The sequence below is a fragment of the Dromiciops gliroides genome, chromosome 1, assembly GCF_019393635.1.
Source record: "Dromiciops gliroides isolate mDroGli1 chromosome 1, mDroGli1.pri, whole genome shotgun sequence".
Classification (NCBI taxonomy): Eukaryota; Metazoa; Chordata; class Mammalia; order Microbiotheria; family Microbiotheriidae; genus Dromiciops; species Dromiciops gliroides.
The window spans coordinates 285,829,878-285,853,534 of record NC_057861.1 but is presented as its reverse complement, the minus strand read 5'-3'; the positions used below and the strand labels follow the sequence as shown (position 1 = coordinate 285,853,534).

At 39.5% G+C, this 23,657-nt stretch overlaps 1 protein-coding gene across 3 annotated transcripts in view; it reads left to right on the top strand.

The window, feature by feature from the left end:
• Positions 1–3,986: 3,986 nt before the first annotated feature.
• UBE2W (ubiquitin conjugating enzyme E2 W) overlaps positions 3,987–23,657 on the top strand; it is a 77,888-nt gene continuing 58,217 nt past the window's right edge. For 2 of the 3 annotated variants that reach the window (XM_043977390.1, XM_043977391.1), the window contains exon 1: positions 4,824–4,935. In XM_043977390.1, coding sequence (XP_043833325.1) covers positions 4,921–4,935 — 15 coding nt within the window. In that variant the 5' untranslated portion in view covers positions 4,824–4,920. Of the gene's footprint in view, positions 4,089–4,823; positions 4,936–23,657 lie in introns of those variants that run through there. The other variant, XM_043977392.1, reaches the window with a different exon arrangement.

The window sequence follows — 23,657 nt, the reverse complement described above, 5'->3', positions numbered from 1 at the left end:
ATTACTTAATCCAGTAGGTTTCTCTTGCTTAATTTGAAACTTGAGTGGGTTACTTGTCTCAAAGCTACTGAAGACACAGAAAAGAAAATTCTCAACACTTAGAATTCTTGGCACCAAAAAAGTGTCATGGGAGGATTATGGGCCCTGGCTACCCCATCAGTTTTCTGGGGGTTTCAAGGAACTTTAACCTCAGGGGTTTTCCCTTGAAATCAAGTAGGCCTCTCCTTGAACTCAATCAAGGACTCACACACTCACTCACTCACTCACTCACTCTCACTCACTCTCACCCAACCGAGATAATCGGCACCAGATCGAACTGAGCATGCTCCAGGACCACTACCCTACATTCCAGTCCTCCTAAGCACCTGGATGAGGTAATCCAGGAGAAGACCACCTGGAACCGCCCATCAGCAGACTGCTTAGACCCATCAGGACAAAGTTGACACCCACCACCAGATTGCTCACGAGGAATTCCTCCTACCCCAGCGCAACTCGGGAAGACCACCAGCCCCTCACCCAATAAGAGACTCTTACCCACCCCATCTAAACCCTATGAAATGGCACTCCATAAGCTAGTCAGGGAGGAAAGCGTTTTGTTCAGGCAAAACCTTCCTCCCAGCCGGTTTCCCTTGTACCCTAATAAACCTGTTCTTTTATTCCTAATTAGGTCTTGTGCAAGAGTGTAATTCTTTACAGAGGAATCCTAAGGACCTACGTGCTTTCTCCTATCGGTTTCTCCCCCATATCAAAAGGATCAACATCAGAAATGGATATGGTTATCAATGGAAATGACACTAAAAAAAGACATATTGCCATCTGCTTTGCTGCTGGAGGTGAGTTCCTTGAAAGCAGGGACTCAGCAAAGTGCCTGGCTGACAGTAAAACAATAACTTAGCTTAACAAATGCTTTTTCATTAATTATCCATGTTTTCGGGTTCTATATTATGTAATCATGACTACAGACTATGAATGTACCTTGAATTTCTAACTGGACCATTTGGCCATGTCAGTTCCTTAGATTTCAAGTCATAGGCAAAACAGGTGACTGGCATCCACTATGTTGTTCATCTATATTCATCTATAAAGAATTAGATTTGTTGTTCAGTCATTTTCAGTGGTGTATGACTCTTTGTGATAGAATTGACTCATTTTTCTCTGGCAAAGAGAAAACCAACCAGTTTCTCTAATCTACTCCATCAGGAAAGTTCTCAAGTAAAAGCAAGCATTTCTGTTGACAGTGAAAAGTCTAGCAGAGAACATATATACATACATACATACATACACACACATATATATTTAACCTGGAAATTAAGGAAACAATGTAGGAGAAATAAGGTCTTTAATCGGGGCTCATGGTATAGCAAAGCTCGGAAGCTAGGAATACCCAAAGATGGGAACAGAGGACAGGGTTTTTAATGGGGTAACAGAACAAAAAGGGAACCCAAAGATTGCTCCAGAGTGATATATAGCTAATTCATGTAAATGAACCTTGGACTAAAGAAATAATAGAACAGCTCCTAAGTTAAGTATAGGTTACTGACTCTGAATAGAAACTACTTAATGTAGGTTGACCCTTTTTACATAATAACATAAAATCCACGGAATAAGGTAGGGAGCATTGGGAGGGGACAAGTTGCTTGGGGGAAGGTCCATAAGTGTGTGTGTGTGTGTGTGTGTGTGTGTGTGTGTGTGTGTGTGTGTGTGTGTGTGTGTTATGGGGGAAAATTGGATACGCGGTTGGGGTTCTTAGGAATTCCTCTTTAAAGAATTACACCCTCTTGCACACAAAAGCAGTTAGAATAAGATGGTAGTTTATTTAGGGGCAAGAGAAGGGAAGGGGGTGGGGAAGGGAAGCCTTGAAAGAAATCCTTGGATTTTTCATGGGGAGAGAGGTATATGGAACAAAGCACGTGGCTCTGAGGTACCAATCTCCTCGGGCAGGAGGCTGGTAGGTACGTTTATAGGGGACTGATGGGGGTGACCATCTGCCTGTGGAAAGTTCCTTTAGTGAGGGAGGACCATCCCCCACCGGTGGTAGCTAGAGGAACTGGGTGAGGGGTGGCTAGGGATCTCTCAAGCCATTTCTCTCTTCAGGACACAAAGGCCTAAGCAACACCCAAAATTATCTTCCCAGGGGTAAGGGAGATCAGAATGAAGGGTGGAGGTCCCGAAGCTAGCTAGCTGTCTGATCTGGTTCTGCTCATCTCTCTAGGCATATCTGTCCTCTGGTTTCTCTAGGACAAGATTCCTTGATGTGCCCCAGAGAACTTCTGGGGTACTTTGGGCCCACAACATTTGTATATGTATATGTATATGTATGTATTGAGAACTATAAAATTTACTGAGAACTGATTCCCCACCCAGTCCCCTCTTTCCCAGGCAGGTGAATTGCCTGGGGCTGACTGTCTTTGTCATTTCCAGACTCTTGATGGATTTATGGACCTTCCCCCAAGCAACTTATCCCCTCCCAACGTTCCCCACCTAACTCCCAGGCCTTAAGGTTATTATGTTAAAAGGGTCCAACTACATTAAGTAGTTTCTATTCAGAGTCAGTAATGCTTATACTTAACTTTGGAGCAGTTCTATTATTTCTTTTGTCAAAGGTTCATTTACATTAAGTAGCTATATGTCACTCTGGAGCAATCTTTTGGTTCTGTTACCCCATAAAAACCCTGTCTTCTGTTCCCATCTTTGGGCATTCCTAGCTTCTGGGCTTTGTGATACCAGGAGCTATAGCTCCTCTGCCCTGATTAAAGACCTTATTTTCTCCTATATTGAATGTTTCCTTATTTTCCAGGTTAGTAGTTGTGAGGGAAAAATCCATCCTCTTCTCAATAATTCTCAGGAACTCAGCAGTGAAGTGACAATGGCTTTATTTTCTTATGAGAAGGAGGCACCCTAGCGTGCAGCTAGTGGGTGCCCAGAAAGGGGGGGGGTCACAGGCCCTGTTTTATACCCTAATCCCTAACTAGAATTGGACCCTCCCCTTTTTCATCACTGGTGGGGTTACAATCTACCTGCAACAACTAGCTAATCAGAATGCAGTATTCCCACCCCTCTTCCTTGTATGGGCATAACTCAGGAGTGGACCTTATACTTCCTTATATGGAACAACTCTGGAGTGGACCTTATTGAGACCAGGGCTACTTGAACCATGTGACCTTGCTAATGTGAGGGGGAGGAGGGGATCTGAGACCTTTGTCCTACAAACAGGTCAGGGGGAGTATGACTGACTGTTATATCCACATTGAGAGGAGACAACTACCCATTTCTCACAACAGTATATGTATATATGTGTATGTATGTGTGTATAGACACAGAGATAGAGATGGAGATGGAGATGATAGAGATATATATATACACATCAAAACCAGGCAGTTTCATAAGATTTAAATCTAGCACCCTTGAATATGAACAATCATACATCTGGTTTTCTAAAGAAGAATAATTACCATATTTTCCAAATTATTCTCCTTCAAGGTCACTTTTGAAATTTAGTGGGAAGTTTTTTGTTTCTATTGGACAAAATAAAGACGAATCTAAGAAGTAAAAAATACTATTCTACCTCTCTAGCATACTTTTAAATCTTACATATTCATATCATTTGCTTTAATCAGCATTCCCTAGGTGGTTAATATAAATTTACTGCTTTCACAAAAGAGATGTAAAAGTTTTTACAGTGTGAAGGTGGCATTTGTTATAAAATTTATTATTTAGAATATTTTTCATTCTTGGGATCTCTAAGGGTTTAGGCAAATCTTGTGGATTCTATTCTCTCTCTACCCCCTCCCCCTCATCTGTAAGACTTCAGAAACTTCATCCAGACAAGAGCGTAGGTATAATGAAAGTACAATAGAGAATGTTTGTTTTTTTAAAAAGTTAATCACATACTGCTCCCTTCCTTTTTCCAGAACCGATTTTGCAATCTTTTTAAACAGCCAATAACAGTGCCAATACTTGGGAAGTCTAAACTTAAGGGGGGAAATCACGTGAACGGATTTGAAATAAGTTCGGAATCCCTTCAGTCTTCATTTCTCAGGGAAACCTCAGTTTGGAAAGCTTAGAGAATCCCCACAGAAAAGATCGAGGTAGGTCGGGGTTGGTTGGGATTTTTCTTTTTTTGCCTTTCGTTGTGTCCCTATGGCTTCAGCCCCGTGCCTCGCACACCACAAGCGCTTGCTAAGTGTTTGGTGGATTGGATTGATGGCATCCTCAGTAACATCAATCTTGGACCGAGCTAAGCGCGGTTAAACAGGTTCTGCTTCTCAGAACTCGTCAAACTCGACCCGCTGGGATCTGGAGAACTCCAAGTAGTTCGACTTTAAAGCGGAGTTTGGGGATGGGGGGGTAGGGAGTGCGGGGCAGCGAGACAGTTAAGGTTGGGAAAAAGGAATGGTCAGGAGATAAACACGCTGGAACCAGAGATCCATGGGACTAGAGGAGGCTAATCTGGGGGGGGGGGGGGGGCGAAGGCAAGATATTTCGCAGCATCTCACCTTGCGAAGACCTAGGACGAAACTCCCTCAGCCGCTTCCCTGGCTCCCCGCCCCCTCCCCCTCCCCCTCCCCCTCCCCCTCCCTTATTCTTTCCCCTGTGGTTCTGGGCGGGGCCGACTCGGACACTGAGCCGGGAGGGCGGGGGGAGGAGCGAGTGGAAGAAGAGGGAACAGTTCGCACCTGCGGGGCTTCAACTCCCGCCCCCGCCCCAGCGCCAGGCCCCTAGGCCCGCCCCCTTTCCTGGGCTCGTGGGCCCGCCGGCCAATCCGAATCGCGGTCTCCCGTCTCCTTCCCGAGCTCCCCTCCTGCAGTCTCCGACCCCCCGCCCCCAACCCCGGATACTGGGATCCCGCGGCGTGACGCGAGCACGGCGGCTCCTCCTCCTGCGTCTCTGGCTGCGCCGGGCAGGGGGGATGGTTCCATCATGGCGTCAATGCAGGTGAGAGGAGTTTGCGGCATCCCAGCGACCGGCTGAGGGAGAGGGGTGCGGGGGGGACTTCGGACAAGGGCAGCGGCGGCGGCCGAAGGAGCGGCGGGCTGCGACTCGGGCAGGGTCTGGAGCCGCCGGGCCGGCTCCGTCTCTAGTCGCCCCCGGCGGCTGCAGGGAAGGCGGGGTGCTGCCGGCCCGCCCTAGCCGACCCTGGAGCCGGAGAAGTTGGGTCGGGGGGAGGGTTGTGGAGGAAAGGGTAAAATGTGGCTCTTGTCCCCCCCCCTCTCCAGCCGTGGCCCTTGTGTCCCCCTCGCCCTCCCAGCTGTGGCTCCTTCGCTGCGCCCCTCTCCCTTCACGGCCGGTCGGCTTCCCCCCCACCCTCCTACCCTGTCCCCCTACTTGCCCTTCTCCCTGTCCCGAAAGGAAACAGTTGCTTTCGCTGTGGGTTTCGCGACCGTCTGAGTGTTCAAACAACTGTGAGAGTGAGGATGTGTGTGTGTGTAAATGTGAGTGTGAGTGCGAGAGACAGAGACCCAGGAGACGGACACACGGAGGTCGGTCCCTGGGGAAGCCGGCTCCGGGAGGGCCTCCGATGCTTTTCCTTTGGCTGCCTTCCATTCTCCCTCTCCTTCCCTTCTCCCCACTTTCTCTCCCCACTTTGCTAAATAAAATACCCTCCTAACCCTCCGCCCTTGAATAAATTGCTCGTTCTAGTTACAGTCACTCCCTTAATCGGCTCCCTTCGCCTCTTGCTCTTCCCTGCCTCGTAGCTTATTACATCCTCCCACTAGTTAAAGTCTCACCCAAACATTATTAATCTCAGAGCACCCAATAACGCTCCAGTCTTGCTCTTGGTCTCCCCGAAACTTTGACTTACCGGTTCCTCTGCTACTTCTCCCGATAGATCTTGCCCCCAAAGCTTTCCAAGATACCCTACTTTTAACCTTCGTCATAGTAGTACATTCTTCTGCTTTCGTTTCTCAAAACATTTCAGCGAACCACATTTTAGTTGGAGTTTATCAATGTCATCTCCACTGGAGGTTTCGGTGAGCTTGGCTTTCCCATTTACATACCCTCGTCGATATTGTACGGTCCAAAGACTCCCTGGAAAGATAGCAGTGTTCTAGTTCATTGAAATTGAGTGCACATTTGTTAATTCAAAGGTGATTAGAATTACTAAAATTTTAGTTGTCGTGAAGAGAAACTATTGTCCAGGGTATGCGTGTCAATTGAGTATTTTTGGTGCTTAAGGACTTAACCCTTTAGTGAACAAAAACCCGCTTCATTTTGCTTCATGCCATTAAAAATAGCTCTTTTGTTTTTTGCCTTCTGAAAAATTTAAACTCCTCCCAGCCTTTTCCCTTTGAAGCTGTGACATGATCTTCCTTTTCTCTCCTTCCCTTTTTTGTATCCTTCCCCTTTTGTGCACACCATCTTTGTTCCCATTTACCTCAGTCCCCTTTTATTATCCCTTGTGCTTTTTCTCTTGTCTTTCCTTCCCTACTCTTGCAACACACAAAAAGTTATGTATTTATTGTTGGAGATATAAGGCAAGATGTAATTAAATTAGTTTGAGGGAAAAGTATCAGTTCAATGTGCGGAAACAATTCGGAGTAGTAAATGTATTTCAGTCAGTAGTAAGTTTGACCAGAGAGAGTAGGTGGAAAGTCCATCTATCATTTACGACTCAGAGGGAGAAATGTAGGGGTAAAATCCCATGTTAAAAAGGATGTGGATTGAATGTCCCAATAACCTTTATTGTGGGGGGGAAAACTATCTCTGATAGGATTATTAGTAGAATATATTCTAGGAATAGTAGTCCGCAGTAAAAACATTACCAGTAAAGTTAGATTCGGGGTTGTGAAAGGTTAAGACTTCTTTACAACTTTGATTCTCCCCCCCCCCAAAAAAAAAAAAAGAGAAGGGAAAATTGAATTGTGAACAGAAACCAGGCTGGGACAGAACTCAATTTCTCTCAACTTCGAGTTTGACAGGCATAATATGAAAAATGTATGTGAGGGTGTGTGTGCATGTTTTGTGTTCTGTTACTCTTTGTCCTAAGGATTTTTGTGACTTTAGATAACTGGGGAGGGGGGAGGGAGAGGAAGACTTCGTTTTTAGTTAGAAATATAGTTGAAATTTTATCTTGGAATTTTTAATACTAAAATTTCCCCCTGCATTTGGAATTTTTAAATGTTAATGTACATTCTCTGTAGTGCAAGTCTTAATACCTTTTTTCATTTATTTTGATCATAAAGAAAAGTCAAGTCTCGAATAACAGTAGAACCTTAAAATTTCGAAATTTAAGTCTACAAGGCTATTCTTTTAAAGGATAATTCATGCTTTTTTGTCTTTGAAGTCAGTCATTTCTTAAAGGAGAGGGGGTAATGAGTGTAGAAATCCCTTCCAGATTTAGATCTCCCTTGTAACAAAGAAAAACAATTAAGAAACAACACCTGATACTGTGACTACATCTGACAACACAATATACTGGCCTAGTAGTATTTTTCTGCTTCTGTGCAGTGAGGAGGGAGCTATATTTCGTTATATGTTCTTTGGGTCCTTTTTCAGTTACTATTGCCAGTTTGATTTCCTTTATGTGACCTTTTCATTTCCATAGGTGTAGTCATGATTTATATTGCTCTTATGGTTCTGTTTATTTTGTGCTCCAAGTTCATATAAATCTTCTCGTTTCTGAATTCCTTGAGTTTCATTTCTTAGGCATAATATTCGTTATAGCATAGTTCCCTGCCCCCTCCAACCATTTCCTGGTCAATGCATTGTGTTCTCTCTCTCTCTCTCTCTCTCTCTCTCTCTCTCTCTCTCTCTCTCTCTCTCTCTCTCTCTCTCTCTCTCTCCCCCCCTCCCTCCCTCCCTCTCTCCCTCCTCCCTCCCTGAGTGCTCTTATAAATGTTTTGCTATATGTCTTGTTTCTGTCTTTGACTTCCTCAGGTGAGCTCACTGGGTCAAAGAATATGGACATTTAAGTTCACTTTTCTTTTGTAATTCCAAATTCAAACGAGACCTGTTGAACCTTCTGATGGACAAGGCAGCTAGGTGGAGTAGTATGAGTAGAGTGGAATGAGCTTTGGCCCTGTAGTCATGAAGACCTGAGTTCGAATTTAGTCCCAGATACTTACTAGCTATGTGACCTTGGGCAATTTGATTAGACTCTCTTTGCCTCAGTTTCCTCATCTGTAAAATGGGAATAATAACTGGACCTTACCTCATAGAGGTATTTTGAGGATCAACTGAGATATTTGTCAAGTGCTTAGCACAATACCTGGCACTCAGTAGGTACTTATATAAATACTTATTCCTTTCACTTCATAGCTTCACCAAGAAGAGTGTTAATGTGCATGTCTTCTCATGGCCCCTTTAATATTGACTAGTTTGTTTTTTCCTTTTTGCCAATTTACAAGGTGTTAGTTAATACTTTAGCCATTACAATTTTATATTTCTCTTACTATTAGTATTTTGGAGAATATTTTCAAATGGTTATTTCTAATTTGCAGTTCTTTTGAAAACTGCTCATCTTTGACCACTTACCTATTGGGAAATGACTCTTAGAATTTGTGTCATTTCCTAATATATCTTGGATATTATGCAAGTCTATTCTCGTGTTCTCCTTGGTGACTAGATTTTTTTCTGAAAGATTTATTAGTTTATAGTATATTATTCTAGTTGACTAAATATCTACTGGAAAAGTAAATGATGTTTCAGAGCATATTTGTAATAGTTGTTCTTACCATTTAAGAGATGTGAGCAGGTTCTTTTAGTTTTCTTGATCTAAAGATCACTGTCATTATCTGGACACAGTGGTGCTACTGAAAATTAAGAGGTTAAAGCACTCTACAGGTTTGCTGATTATCATAAAATATATATTAAATAACTTGGTATAAACACAAATAGACATTAAAAAATTTAGTTTCTAGAACAAGTCCAATAAAATCAAAGGTAAACAGTTTTAGAGTAGTAATATTTCCTAAAAATTAAATTTCAATCTGAAGAAAAATTTTTTTTGCAGTCTCAAGATGTATATCCCATTAGTAATCATAGATTTTTTTTTTTTTTGTGGGGCAATGGGGGTTAAGTGACTTGCCCAGGGTCACACAGCTAGTAAGTGTCAAGTGTCTGAGGCCGGATTTGAACTCAGGTACTCCTGAATCCAGGGCCGGTGCTTTATCCACTGAGCCACCAAGCCGCCCCCAGTAATTATAGATTTAATACAATTGAAGAGCTGATAGGGATCTTAGAAATCATCTAGTCTAACTTATTTTACAGGTATGGAAATGAAAGCCTGACTTTTCCAAGACCCCAAACTGGCAAGAAATACCTTGATTACAGCCCAGTTTATGCTTTCTACAAAACAAGGCAGTAGTTTTCAAACTTTTCCTTATTTGTGGTTCCTTTTGGATCAATGCCTCCACCATTCTTTTTGTCTTTAAAAAAATGCATTTTGAATTTAAACATTAACATGAATATTTAAATGAAGTCCTGCCTCTGATCCATAGTAGCTGGGCAAGTTCTTCTAACCTTTTGGGCAACTCTCTTGGACCATAAATTGCAGACAAGGTATATTTGTGTAAGGAGTTTCCTAACCTGGGAGTTTTCAGGATCAATAATTTAGAGCTGGAAAGGGAACTTATAGGTCACAAAACCCAGTCCTTTCATTATACAGATGAAGAAACTGAGGTTGACTTGCCTAGGGTCACAGAGTGTCAGGCAGGATTTGAATCCAGGTCTGCATGACTCCAAGTCTTGCACTTGATCTCTTCATGATGAAATTGTAGGTCCAGTCCCTCTGACTATATTAAATTTAACATTATAGTAACAAAACTGCCTTTCTTGTCTGTGTCCTTTCCTGAACTTTCTCTTTTCTTTTAAAAAAGTTTCATTGATGCCTTTTTCTTTAATCACTATAACCAATCCACCCTCTCCTGAATGAAATTAATGAATTAAAAAGCATATATTGTGTTCATTATGTGTAACACACTGCTAGTTTGTGATGAAACAAAAGAAAGTCCTTATTGACCTTCTACTAAGGAAGATACATATATATTCTCTCTCTCTCTCTCTCTCTCTCTCTCTCTCTCTCTCTCTCTCTCTCTCTCTCTCTCTCTCTCTCTCTCTCGTTCTCTCTCCCTCCCCTAAGGGTCCACTCACCAACTAGTGACTTCTTACATCATACTCTTTTTCCATATATATATATATATATATATATATATAATATATGGAGAGTGCCTCTTCCAGGAATGAGAGTGTTGATTTGGTTGTTCCAAGAGTCATATGGAAGTTGGGGAGAGAGATGGTGGTACTTAGGTATTGACACAGCTTGAAGAAGCCAGTTAGAGAGACTTCAGCTATGAGGATCAAGCATGGCCCCCAGGGCAAGAGTGGAGAACTTAGCAGATGAGGAGATAGGCATGAAGGTAGCCAGGAAGCAGCAGGCAGCATGGTACAGTCTGGCGAATTATGTAGAACTCTCATGTTGAAAGACTAAAGAACTCTGGTCACTCACTGCCAGTGTAGTGATATGGGGGTTAGAACATATATTTGCGGGGCAATGAGGGCTAAGTGACTTGCCCAGGGTCACACAGCTAGTAAGGGTCAAGTGTTTGAGGTCGGATTTGAACTCAGGTCCTCCTGAATCCAGGGCCAGTGCTTTATCCACTGTACCGCCTAGCTGCCCTGCCCCCCCCCCCAGTTAATAATCCTTTACAGAGGAATACTAAGGGGCCCCACGACTTATTTCCCCGTAGCAGTAGCATACTTACTGCTTTCTTGGTAGAGAGGTGATGGGCATTTACATTTACAGGTATAACTAATAATACTTTATGGATATGTTGAGAAAAAACATTAAGTATTTACTATGTACCAAGTACTGGGGCTACAGAGGAAAAAAAAGTGACCTTATCCATACTATCAAGAAATTGACATTCTAGTAGGAAGAGACAACATATCTAGGAGGTTTCAGGTATATAGCAGATGGAAAAACCCACTGGTCCTTAGGATTTACTGTTAGTTAAGGCACCAGGTAATGCATCTTTAGTGTCATTTCTATTGATAAAACCTTATCTGTTTCTGACTTTGATCCATTTGACTTGGCCAGGTATGTTGGTAGCAAGAACTCAGTAACTAAAGCTAACTTGTAACCAAGAAGTATAGTCAAGCAAAACAAATGTATTCGCTATATCTGAAAATGTTATGTTTACAGAATAGTATTACAGAATAGTACCTCTAGTTCACATCACTGTCAAGAGGTGGGAGGCTACCTTTTTTATTCATTTTCTGATCCGTTTCAAAGTTGTTTTCCTTTGTTATTGTAGTAGTAATGTAAATTGTTCTTCTAGTTCTCATTTAACACTGCATTAATGTGTGCAAGTTTTCCTAGGCTTTTCTGGCATAATAATATTCCATTACATTTATATACACCATAATTTGTTCAACCATTATGAAATTGGTCAGTACCTGCTTTGTTTTCAGTTCTGTGTTATAATTCACAGCTTAACTATGCATTGAGTACTTGTCTTCCCATCATTCCCTACTCCCTCAAAGGGATCATTTTCCTCTTTACCTCTAATGGCTATGAGGTGGATCCCTAAAGTTGTTTTAATTTGCATTTTTCTTTATTAGTCATTTGTTGTCTTTTTCATATGGTTATTAATAACTTACATTTCTTTTGAAAACTACTTGTGCATATCCTTTGGCCAGTTATCCTGGGGAAATGGCCTTTGTTCTTGTGCATTTGTATGGATTCCTTGTATGTCTTGAAAATCACACCTTTATTTGAAAATCTTACTGCAATATTTTTTCTTTTTACAGTCATCACTGATTGACTGCTCTTTTTGATTAGGAACTGGGTCCTGGATTAATAATAAGTAAGGTGGTTAGTTTCTGATTAGAGGAATTCTTGGTAAGAATCAGCCACAAAATTAAAATTCTGTATCTATAAATCTGAAATTCCCTGGAAGTAATTAGGTAAATATGCCTTTTGTATCTTTTAATGCTTAATATTCTGAATATCCAAATATCTTATGTATAAACGAAGTGGAGAATTTGTTCCAGTTAATCTATATAACTGTATTTCCAATATTAATGATCTTTGCCTATTTTTTCTTTCCCTTAATTATTTTGAGCCTTTCTAATGTTTTTCTTTCTGTTACTATTACTTTGCATACCCATATTTACCTAACTTAAAAATTCCGTAAGGTAGCCACTGAAGTCACCTGCCTGTTAAGTGCTTAGCTAAATTGCAAACCCCTGACCACTGTGTGGGTCCAGCTGGGAGAGGTTGAAGTTGGGCACAGGAAGGACAAGTGTGTGTATACACATATCAAAATAACAGCTTGTTGACTTGTGAGTGCTGGTCCAGGTGGGTAGAAGCAGATCCCGCAGGCAGAGGGTGAGATGCTGATATCACTGGTTGGAAAGTGAAGCTGAAGCATGTGGAGATTCTGAAACAAGTGCTAAAACAGGCCTTGTGCTGCAGGCCCAAAGAAAAGCCAAAAAGTCCCTGCCCTGAAAGAAGCTGTTCTAATGGGGGAAGACCAGATTCAAAAAACCATGCAGTTGGCTGCATCCCAGAGGAGGACTAGAATGCATCATGCAAAAGATGGTATTTTAGCTGATTCTTGAAGGAAGTCAGTGAAGCTGAGGCAAGGAGAGAAAACATTTTGGTCATCAGGGACAGCCAGCAAAAAGGTAAAATGAAAAGTGGAGAAAGAGACAGACAGACAGAAGGTATTGTGTTTGAGGAATAGCAAGGAAGCAGTGTTACTGGAGAGATGTCAAGTCTGTGAAGACTGGAAAGGTCAAAAAGGACCACATTGTGAAGGCCTTTAAAAGCCAGAGAATTTTATATTTGATCTTGGGGTTTATAGGAGCCACCAATGTTTATTGAGTAGGGAAATCATATGATCAAGATTTCCACTTTATTAGTGGAACATCATTTTGGCAGCTGAGTAGAAGATGAATTGGTGTGGGGAGAAACATAAGACAGTGAGACCAACTGGCAGCCTACTGCAGTAGGTCCAGGCATGAGTACCCGAGTAGTGGCTGTATGGGAGATGTTGTTATTGTGAAGGTAGAAGGATGAGACTTGGCAAGGGATTGGTTATTTGAGTGTGACTGAGAAGTTGAGGATGACAGCTAGTTTTGAGCCTGGGTGGATGGTGGTACCTTCAGTATTTGGGGAGTAGAGGGAGTAAGCCTTTCTGTATTGCCTACCATGTGCCAAACACCGTGCTAAACTCTTACCAGTGTTTCATTTGATCTTCACAGCTCTTTTAGGTAGGTGCTGCTATACCCATTTTAGTTGAGGAAAGTGAGGCAAATATTTGTAAAGTGCTTAGCACAGTGTCTGGCACACGGGTGCTATATAAATTTGTTGTTATTGCTAGCATTTACATCGTGCTTACTGTGTGCCAAGCAGCCGTATGCCAAGTGCTTTACAGATAGATCATTTGGTCCTCACAGCAACTCTAGGTCCTGTTTTCCCCATTTTGTAGATGAGGAAGCTGAGGCAAATAGTGGTTAAGTGACTGCCAGGTAAGGAAATTTTTGAGGTTCGATTTGAACTTGGGGCTTCCTGAATCTATTTGCTGGCCCTTAACAACATGTCATGATTTAGCTTCACATACTATCTAGCCAGGCCATCTCACTATCTGCCTGCTACTGCTGACCTACTCATCCCCACCTGGACCAGTGTCCTCTATACTACCAGATCCATACTTCAGTCTCCCGGAATCTAAAGTTCCATGGAACTTGGATTCAGAAGCTTATATAGCTATGACTAGAATGAGTAGGCAAGCCATGCTTTTCCTGACTCATTAAAACAAATGATAGGAAAATAAGACTCAGTTCAGGGTCTTACCTTCAGGCTTCTGCTGAATAAGAATCATTAAAACACTTAAACCATTCTTCTTCCAAAGCTTTCCCATTCATATCCTCAGTGTTATATTCCCCGGGGTAATGGCATCTCTTACCAGCTCTGTCCTTCTTTGGTAATATAGTAACTTGGAGTGGGATTTGGATCCTTAAAGGAACCTAGGAGAGTTGTTTAAATGCCCTGGTTAGGGATGGGGATGTACTGACTATGAGATCAGAATCAGGAAGATGCTCAACTTTATACCCTAGACTTAGGATTTCTTACCCTCCACCAATTCTGCCTGGTCCGGAAGCCAAGCCCTGGAGGACTTAACCCTTTCCTTCCCTGAATGCTTGCGTTGGGGCCTCACTATCCTTATAGATGATTGCCATAGTCATCCACTTTATTCCTTAAACTTCCCACTAGCTCCTATACTTTCCTGAATTTACACAATCTGCTTTATCCCTTTCTTCTTACCAGTTCTAGGATTGTAATCAAAGTCAGTTCTCTTTGTTCCTGTTAAGTGTGTGTCAATCTTCTCTTCTTTCCAGGATAACTTTCTAGACCAAAATATTCTTCACTGGCCATTATTTCCCCTATATGTGTTATATCACATAGTTTGAATGTAAGCTTTTTCATTAATTTATTCATCAGTGGGACTCTCCTGAAGATGGAAATGACAAACACCATCTTTTTTTTTTTTTTTTTTAGTGAGGCAGTTGGGGTTAAGTGACTTGCCCAGGGTCACACAGCTAGTACAAACAACATCTTTATCAAGAAAACTCCCTGGATGGTAGGTCTGTGAGGTCCTAAAGAGTTGGGCACGATTGAACAACGGCAAAAACATCTGTTTTCATATAGACTGCCTGGCAGTCTTGAACTACTTAATCTTTTGTTCAGTTTTTCCCTTTGTCTTATCTGACTAACTAAATTATAAGCTTCTTAAAAGATAGTGAATATGTCTTACACTTTGTATCCCCCACAGTACTTTGAGATAATGGCCTCAAGAAACATTTTTATTTGATCAGTACTGCATAATAAAAAACATGTCTGACACTTTTTTAAAGCATAGCTGGTCACTAACAACAAGCACTAAGTTGCATTGTAAGTGTCTTTTTCATTATTGCTTTTTTTCTTTTTTGTAGTTTTTGCCATTAATTTGAGTTAGTTAAATCCAGAAAAAAATACATAGGTTTTCATCTTACCAAAAGCAATTTAAACTTTGAATGGATAAAGTCCAATATTAGAGCTATCTATAATGTGTGTCCTTTTCTATATTCATGAAGATAGTTATTGATCCATCATTAGTAGGATGTATTTTTCAAGGAGTGTTTGTTGTTTGGACTCTATCCCCCTTGTGACTATCAGTATGTATTTGCAAGATAGCTGGGTAGGGCTTTGGAGTTAGAATCTGGATATGAAATAGATGGAAGCTAATTGGGTCACATGAGGATCGCACCTATGATCTTGGCTTCATTACCATGTTTTTGTAATAAAGAGAGCTAAAAATATATCTGAAGACAGCTATACTTATTTTATTTGGTCATTGTTATGGTGCCTTAAACTGTTTTTTCTAGTTTATTGCATTTGGTTGCTAATTTTCAATGTTAGTAAACAAGAATGTATACAGAGCCTGACCCTAAATTGTCAACTGTAAAAATTATTCTGATAATACAGTCTAACAGGAAATAATTTTCCCTTTTAAAAAAATGGGAATGGAATCTGAAGCTATAAATCTGGCCTTGATTTAAGTTCCTGTCAGTTTTAGAAAATGTAATGAAAGAATTAATGTCTAGAAAGGGGAGTAATGATCTTAAAGACCATAACTTCATCAAGAACAAGTCATACTGAACTCACCTTAATTTCTTCTTTGGCTGGTTTATTACTAGACTAGTAAATGAGGATAATACCATAGATCTAGTTTACCTAGCTAGGTTTTAGCTAAGTATTTCTTAGATTCTTTCATACTGTCTTTGTGGAAGAGATAGATATGTGCTAGAGCAGAAGTGTCAAACTTGGGGACCTCATAGCAAAACTCCAGAACCAGATAAAATTATAGTTGGGAAATATTTTACCAAACTAACAAACAAAAAACCCCAAACATAGATAATATTTGAGGTTTTCTAAGTCAATATGTATCCTTTAGGGATCCTGGTTGTATTTGTGACACCTCTGAGCTAGAACATATTACAGTTAGGTGGATTTTGAACTGGTTGAATAATCAGACTCAGAATAATCATTTAATGGTTTGATTTCATCTTGGAAGGAGGGTCTTAGTGAGGTGCTCCAGGGAGGCTGCATTTGGGTTAAAAAATTAGCTTCACTGGGACAAAAATGGGGAAGTGTGACTGGGTAGATAAAGATCTGAAGTTTTTTAATGGATTGCTAGCTTATTATGAGTCATAGTATGATTTGGCTACCAAAGAAGGTAGTGCAACCTTAGGCTATATTAAGAGAGGAATAGTGTCCAGGATTAGGGAGATAATAGTTTAAATGTGGTCTGGTGAGGGCAGATTTCAAATGAAATGCTCTGTTCAGTTTTGGTCATCACATTGAATCTGGAGGAAGGTTATTTAGGGTGGTCTTGACATCATGCTTTATGAGATTGGTTGATGACCCTGAGGATAATTTAACCCAGAGAATGGGGGTGGGGGAGAGAGGGTTGGGATTAAAACCTGTCCTCAGCGTTTGAGGAGGTCTCTTTTAAGAAAGAGGGATTGAAATCCAGGAGGCAGTACTGGGAGCAATGGGTGGACATTGCAGAGATGCAAATTTATATTTGTGGTAAGGAAAAACTAACAATGGGAGTTCTTAGGAGGCATTGTGTTCTGTGGTACGTTAGGGCATATTCCTTGTCCATGTTTGTCTTGGATTATAGGGGGCACAGAATCTGTTGAGATTCTGTGAATTTTATTTATTTTTCTCCTTTGCTCATATATGGCTGGGTCCTAGAAGGAACCACTTTTCTCTGTTGTTTACTGTATTTTTTTTCTAGGCCAATAAGGGTTAAGTGACTTGCCCAGGGTCACACAGCTAGTAAGTGTCAAGTGTCTGAGGCTGGAATTGAACTTGGGTCCTCTTGAATCCAGGGCCGGTACTTTATCCACTGGGCCGCTTAGCTGCTGTGTTTACTGTATTTTGCTGTATATCCATGTATGTACATACACATTTACAGCAAAATGAAGTAGTTAACATTTATTTAGGTCCTATTGTGTTGGGGGGAGAGCCATATTTTAAATAAGAAAGTCTTTGTCTTCAAGGAGGACTTACATGCCACATATAGGTATTAGGGACATGCATCAGGATGTTGGAGAACAAGATGCTCTGTGAAGTTTAAGGGGGAGAATGTTATTATCAGCTGCACGGTTATGAGTATTTTCTCTGAATTCTTTAGAAGAAAGCATAGCTTGGGCTAGGTTCAAATTTTCAGTTGATATGTAGATATTAATGGGAAATTTGTTATTAAGTATTTTTCTACAGAAAGCTGATTCAAGTCTATCTCTGTCTTTGCCTCTGTCTCTCTCTCAGAAGCATATCTAGATCATAAATGTATCATGCTGTATGTTTATAGTTGATATATAGGAAAGATAACTTGGCCATTTCTGTGTACATAAAGAAATACCAGACTATGGTTCCCACAGGTATCACGTTAAAATAGTTTTCCAGTCTGTACATGTACCAGAAAGAAAATTAAACCCAATACACAAATTTTTCAATAATGTGAAAGACTGAAGAGGGGGAAGACTGGAATTGAGTCCAATTGGGAGGTGAGAAGGACTATATATTCTTTTGTTGTTCATTCCTGTTAGACTCTTCTTGACTTGGTGGACCAAAGCATGCCAGTATCATCCTTGGGTTTTCTTGGCAAAGATACTGCATTTCCTTCTCCAGTGGATTACCATAAATAGGTTAAGTGACTTGCCAAGGGTCACACAGCTAATAGGTGTCTGAGGCCAGATTTGAATTTAGGGCTTCCTGACTTCAGGTCCAGCATTCTATCCACTGAGCCATCTAACTGCCCTATGTGTTTTTAAGACTATGCTTTAATGACATTAGCATTCTGTTTTATATGTACTTGATACTGTCAATTATGTATTTTCATCAAAGGTTTTCACATTAACGCATTTGATCCTACCAAGATGATGTAATTAATCCTCTTTTTATAGAAGAAGACTTATAGAAGCAGGGACTTATGTGTCACAGTGAATTAATGGTGGAATCCAAGTAAATAAACTCATTCACTATGCTTACTTTTTTAAAAAGCTATAAACTTGTTACATAAATTTTTCAAAAGTACACATTAAATTTAGTAAGACAGTTTTCAGTTGTCCTTTTTGGGTTTTTTGGGCCGGGGTACTTAATTTTCTTTTGTGTATTTAAATTTTTTTGGGGGGGTGATCTATCACCGCACACTAACTCCAGCTTTTCCTTCCCCAAAAAGTTGGGAAGTATGCTTCATTAAGTCTTCCAGAATCATAATTGGTGACAGCTTTCATTGATGAGTTAAATCTTTCAAGATTATTTTCCTTTACATTATTGTCATTATGTAAATTGTTCTGGTTCTACCCATTTCGTTTTTTTTTTCCCCCTTGAATGAAATACCAAATAAAAAAAACATTCCCTTACAAATAAAACAGAAAATTATACACGAAATTGTGAGACTGTGAACAGACAGCCTGCTTTCTCATGTAAGTTTATAAGTAAATTGGGCATGTAACTTTCAAAGATGTCCTTCTTTTCTCTTTTCTAATGTGCATTTTTAAAAAAATGCTTCAAAAGACTCTTTTTCTTTTGGCAGCCCTCTTTGCCAGCTCTGTTTCCCCTTCCTCCCCCCTCCCCCCATTTGAAAAAAGAGAAAAACAAAACCCTTGTTAAAAATGCACAGTCCAGCAAACCATATCCCCACATTGGCCTTTTCCAAAAATGTATGTCTTGTTCTGTACCTTGAGTTTATCACCTCACTGGTACAGTTCACCATTAGTTCTCATCAGTCATCTGGAATCATGGTTGGCTTGTCTGAAAGTTATTTTTCTTTACAATGCTGTTGTTGTATAACTTTTTGTCCAGATTCTGCTCATTTTTCTCTGTAAGAATTCACATCTTCCATGCAATTTTCTCTAAATCCTTCATTTTGACATTTCTCTGTGTGTGTGTGTGTGTGTGTGTGTGTGTGTGTGTGTGTGTGTGTTTGTTTTTTGGTGAGGCAGTTAGGGTTAAGTGACTTGCCCGGGGTCACACAGCTAATGTCAAGTGGCTGAAGCTGGATTTGAACTCAGGTCCTCTTGAATCCAGGGCCAGTGAGTGCTCTATCTATTGCACCACCTAGCTGCCCCCCCCATATTTATAATTAAATTAGCCTATCCTTCCTAAGTCTCAGTTTCCTCATATGTAAAGTATGGATAGTCTCCACCTCAGAATTGAGAGGCTTAAATGGTGTCATATGCTTTCACCAGTCATTTCCAGATATTCTCTCTCTCCATTCCCTCCAAACGTTGAACTTTTCTCTTTTTAAAAAAGGAAAACACTTAAGTAACCAACAAAAAAAGTGACCACATGTAACTGTACTTCACCTCCTTAAAGAGAGAGGTAATAGAAATTTTTATGGATGCCTTTTGGGTTTTTTACATCACCAGCATTTCTCCTAGTATTCTCCCCACCCCCAAATCCCATATAATAAATATTTTTTAAAGAAGCCTTATTTGTTTTTGATAATTTTGCAACATTCCCTTTTGCTTGTTTTGTGGTTCTTTCAGTTTATATTGTATATATTATTTTCCTTGCCATATATTAAGTCATAGAAATCTTTTCATTCTTCTCCATATTTATCATCTGTTATTTCTTACAGCATGTAATAATATATTTATGTATCACAACTTGTTTAACCATTCCCTAATCAAGAGAATCTACTTTGTTTTTGATTCTTTGCTGTCATAAAAAGTGCTGCTATAAATATTTTCGTGTATATGGGAACTTTATTTTTATCAATGAGGAGAGGGGTGGTCTTTATCCATTCTGCAGGAACAAAATTGGTTATTAGTTTCTCAGATTTGGCTTTTAGAGTTCTTTTCATTTACATAGTTGTGGTTTTTTTTGTGAGTTCTGTTCTCTTGGTTATGTTTCATTCTGTATCAGTTCAGACAAATCTTAATAAACTTTCTGAATTACTCAGATGTTTCTTATTGCAAAATAATATTCCTTTGTATTATGTACTACAGTGTATTCTACTATTGCCCAGTCAGTAGGCACACCCTCGGTTTGCAAATCTTTGCTACCAGAAAAGCACTGTTTTGAATGGTTTTATACATATAGCATAGAAACCTTTAACCCCTCCATGGGCCATTTATCCTTTAATGGGATTAAGGTTGCTGGATAAAATGGTATGGACCATTTATTTGAACCTATACCTTCACAAGAAAAGGAAGGTGAATTAATTGCTGCCTTTGTTTATGGAAGTCCTTTTATTGACTTGTATATCCCAGATATTTGCAACTCTTTAAACAGTTATGTTTATTGTAGACTAGTGTTGAGATTGGGATGAAAATACAAATAGCTCTACAGTGTGTTTTTTTTAAAGCGACCAATCAGTATTGTCAAATAACAAAATATTATGGTAATCTGCAAAAAATCCTTAATACCATAATTTTGAGACCAAATAGCTTTTGAATAGCAGTAAAAAATTATCTTTCTCCCTTCATTATTTTCTACTTCCTCAGATGCTGGAGTTAAAATGAGCTCTTTGAGGTTAGGGATAACTTTTTTTTTCTTTGTATCCATAGTATCTTGTTTAATGACTGAGATGAGAAAAAAAATATTTTTGTAATTATATTTTATGCATTTTTCAAGATAAAAAAGTCCAGAATAAAAGACATGAATGATATATAGTAAAACTTGATACGTCCTTTTCAAGAGTTAACTTGAATCTCCACACTTAAGAGCTGATCTATAAAATCATCTGATCCAACTCCCTTATTCTACTAGAGGTTATGTTTTGCCTAAGTTCTCATGTGGTAAAGTTGAGATTATGACCCAGATCTGAATCATAGTCCTATGTTCTTTCTAATGCATTTCCAAAATTTCTCATAAAATATATCTAATTGAGTTGAATGTTTCTTCTAATGATGCAGATTGTAACTCATCCATGACTGCCCATCCTGTGCATATCTTGTTCATGTCTTCTCATAAATTTATTACAGGGGCTCTACTTGACAACCTGGGGACCTGTTTCCCTTTCCTCTGACATCAGGATACGATTGGAGTACCCAGTCTCTCCATCTGTTAACTACCACATACAACACTTTATTCCAGTTCTTCAGAGTTCCTTATTTGTTTTATGTGGCAGCCTACTCACTCTCACCTTGTGTGTCTCTGTTGCTCCCTGTGTGATGCTTATTTTTATTTCTTGAGAGATTTTTTTTCCCATGTCTCTCAGTCCATACTCCATACATCAAGATCCATAGAAAATTAGTATTAAAAAGGAATCTTTGTTTTGGGAGAAGTTGGAACTCATTAAAGGAATTTACCTAAAGTAGACTCTTCGCAAAACAGTAATAATGGTGAGGATGTTTTCTGAGTTGGGATATAGAACTTCGTGAAGAGTCAGTAGCTAGTTTTGTCAACATTTACTGCGTGAGTTGTACAGTCTTTTTTTTTTGTGGGGCAGTTGGGGTTAAGTGACTTGCCCAGGGTCACACAGCTAGTAAGAAGTGTCTGAGGCTGTGTACAGTGTCTTTTCAAAAAGTGCTTACCAAAAATTTTAAATAAAATACTAGCAAAGAGATTACAGCAATATATCAGAAGGATCATACACTATGAGCAGGTAGAATTTATACCAGGAATGCAGGACTGGTTCAATATTAGGAAAAGTATCAGCATACTGACCGTATCAATAACAAAACCAACAGAAATCATATGATTATCTCAATAGATGCAGAAAAGGCCTTTGACAAAATACAACACCCATTCCTATTAAAAACACTAGAGGGGCAGCTAGGTGGCACAGTGGATAAAGCACCAGCCCTGGATTCAGGAGGACCTGAGTTCAAATCCAGCCTCAGACACTTGACACTAGCTGTGTGACCCTGGGCAAGTCACTTAACCCTCATTGCCCTGCAAAAAAACAACAACAGAAAAAACCACTAGAGAGTATAAGAATAAATGGAGCTTATTTTTAAATGGTAAGTGCTATTTATCTAAAGCTATCAGCAAGCATTATCTGTAATGGGGATAAACTAGAAGTCTTCCCAAAATAAGCAGGGATGCCCATTATCACCTCTCTTATTTAATATTGTACTAGAAATGTTAGCTATAGCAATAAGAAAAGAAAAAGAAATTAAAGGAATTAGCACAGGCAATGAGGAAACAAAACTTTGCAGATGATATGTTATACTTAGAAAATCCTAGAAAATCAACTAAAAAACTACTTGAAATTACTTTAGCAAAGTTGCAGGATATAAAATAAACCCACATGAATCATCAGCATTTCTATATATAACCAACAAAGTCCAGCATCAACAGATAAAAAGAGAAATTTCATTTAAAACAACTATAGACAATATAAAATACTTGGGAGTCTGCCTGCTAAGACATACACAGGAACTATATGAATACAACTATAAAACACTTTTCACATAAATAGTCAGATATAAACAATTGGAAAAATATTAATTACTTATGGGTGGGCCAAGCCAATATAATAAAAATGGCATTACTACCTAAGTGGCAAACAAATTTCATCTGGAAGAACAAGAGCTCAAGGATATCAAGGGAATCAGTTTTAAAACATGCAAAAGAAGGTGATCTAGCACTACCATAGCAGTATCAGATCTCAAACTGTATTATAAAGTGCTAATCATCAAAACAATCTGATACTGTCTAAGAAATAGTTGTGAACCAGTGGAATAGAATAGGTAGGAATTACACTGAAGTAAATGACTATGGTAATCTACTACATGATAAACCCAAAGATCCAAGCTTTTGGAACAAAAACTCATTATTTGAAAAAAACTGGGAAAACTGGAAAATAGTATGGCAGAAAAACTAGATATAGACCAACATCTCACACCATATACTGAAATTAGGTCAAAATGGGTACATGATTTACACATAAAGGGTAAATACCATAAGCAAATTAAGAGAGCATAGAATATTTTATCTGTCAGATTGTTGACAAAGGAAGAATTTAGGACCAAAGAAGATAATAGAGAACAACAAAAAAAGTAAAATAGATTACTTTTGATTATATAAAATTGAAAAGTTTTTTCACAAACAAAACTAATGTAACCAAGGTTATAAGGGAAGTAGAAAACTGGGAAAGAATTTTTGAAACAGGTATCTCTGATAAGGGCATCATTTCTCAAATATGTAGAGAACTGAGTCAAATTTATAAAAAACCAAATCATTCCCCATTTGATAAATGGTCAAGGGACGTGAGCAGGCAGTTTTCAGACAAAGCTATCTATAGTCATGAAAAAATACTCTAAATCACTATGGATCAGAGAAATGCAAATTAAAACAACTCTCAGGTACTACCTCACAACTATCAGACTGGCAAATAACAAAAAAGGAAAATGTTGGATGTTGGAAGGGATGTGGGAAAACTGGGATGCTAATTCACTGCTGGTAGAATTGTGAACTGATCCATCCATCTTGGAGAGCAATTTGGAACTATGCCCAAAGGGCTATAAAACTGTGCATACCCTTTGATCCCTGTGTAATACCCCTGCTAGGTTTATATCCCAAAGACATCCCCAAAGAGAGAAAAAGACCTATTTGTAGAAAAATATTTATAGCAGCTCTTTCTGGAGTGGCTAAGAATTGGAAATCAAAGGGATCTCTATCAATTGGGGAATGGCTAAACAAGTTG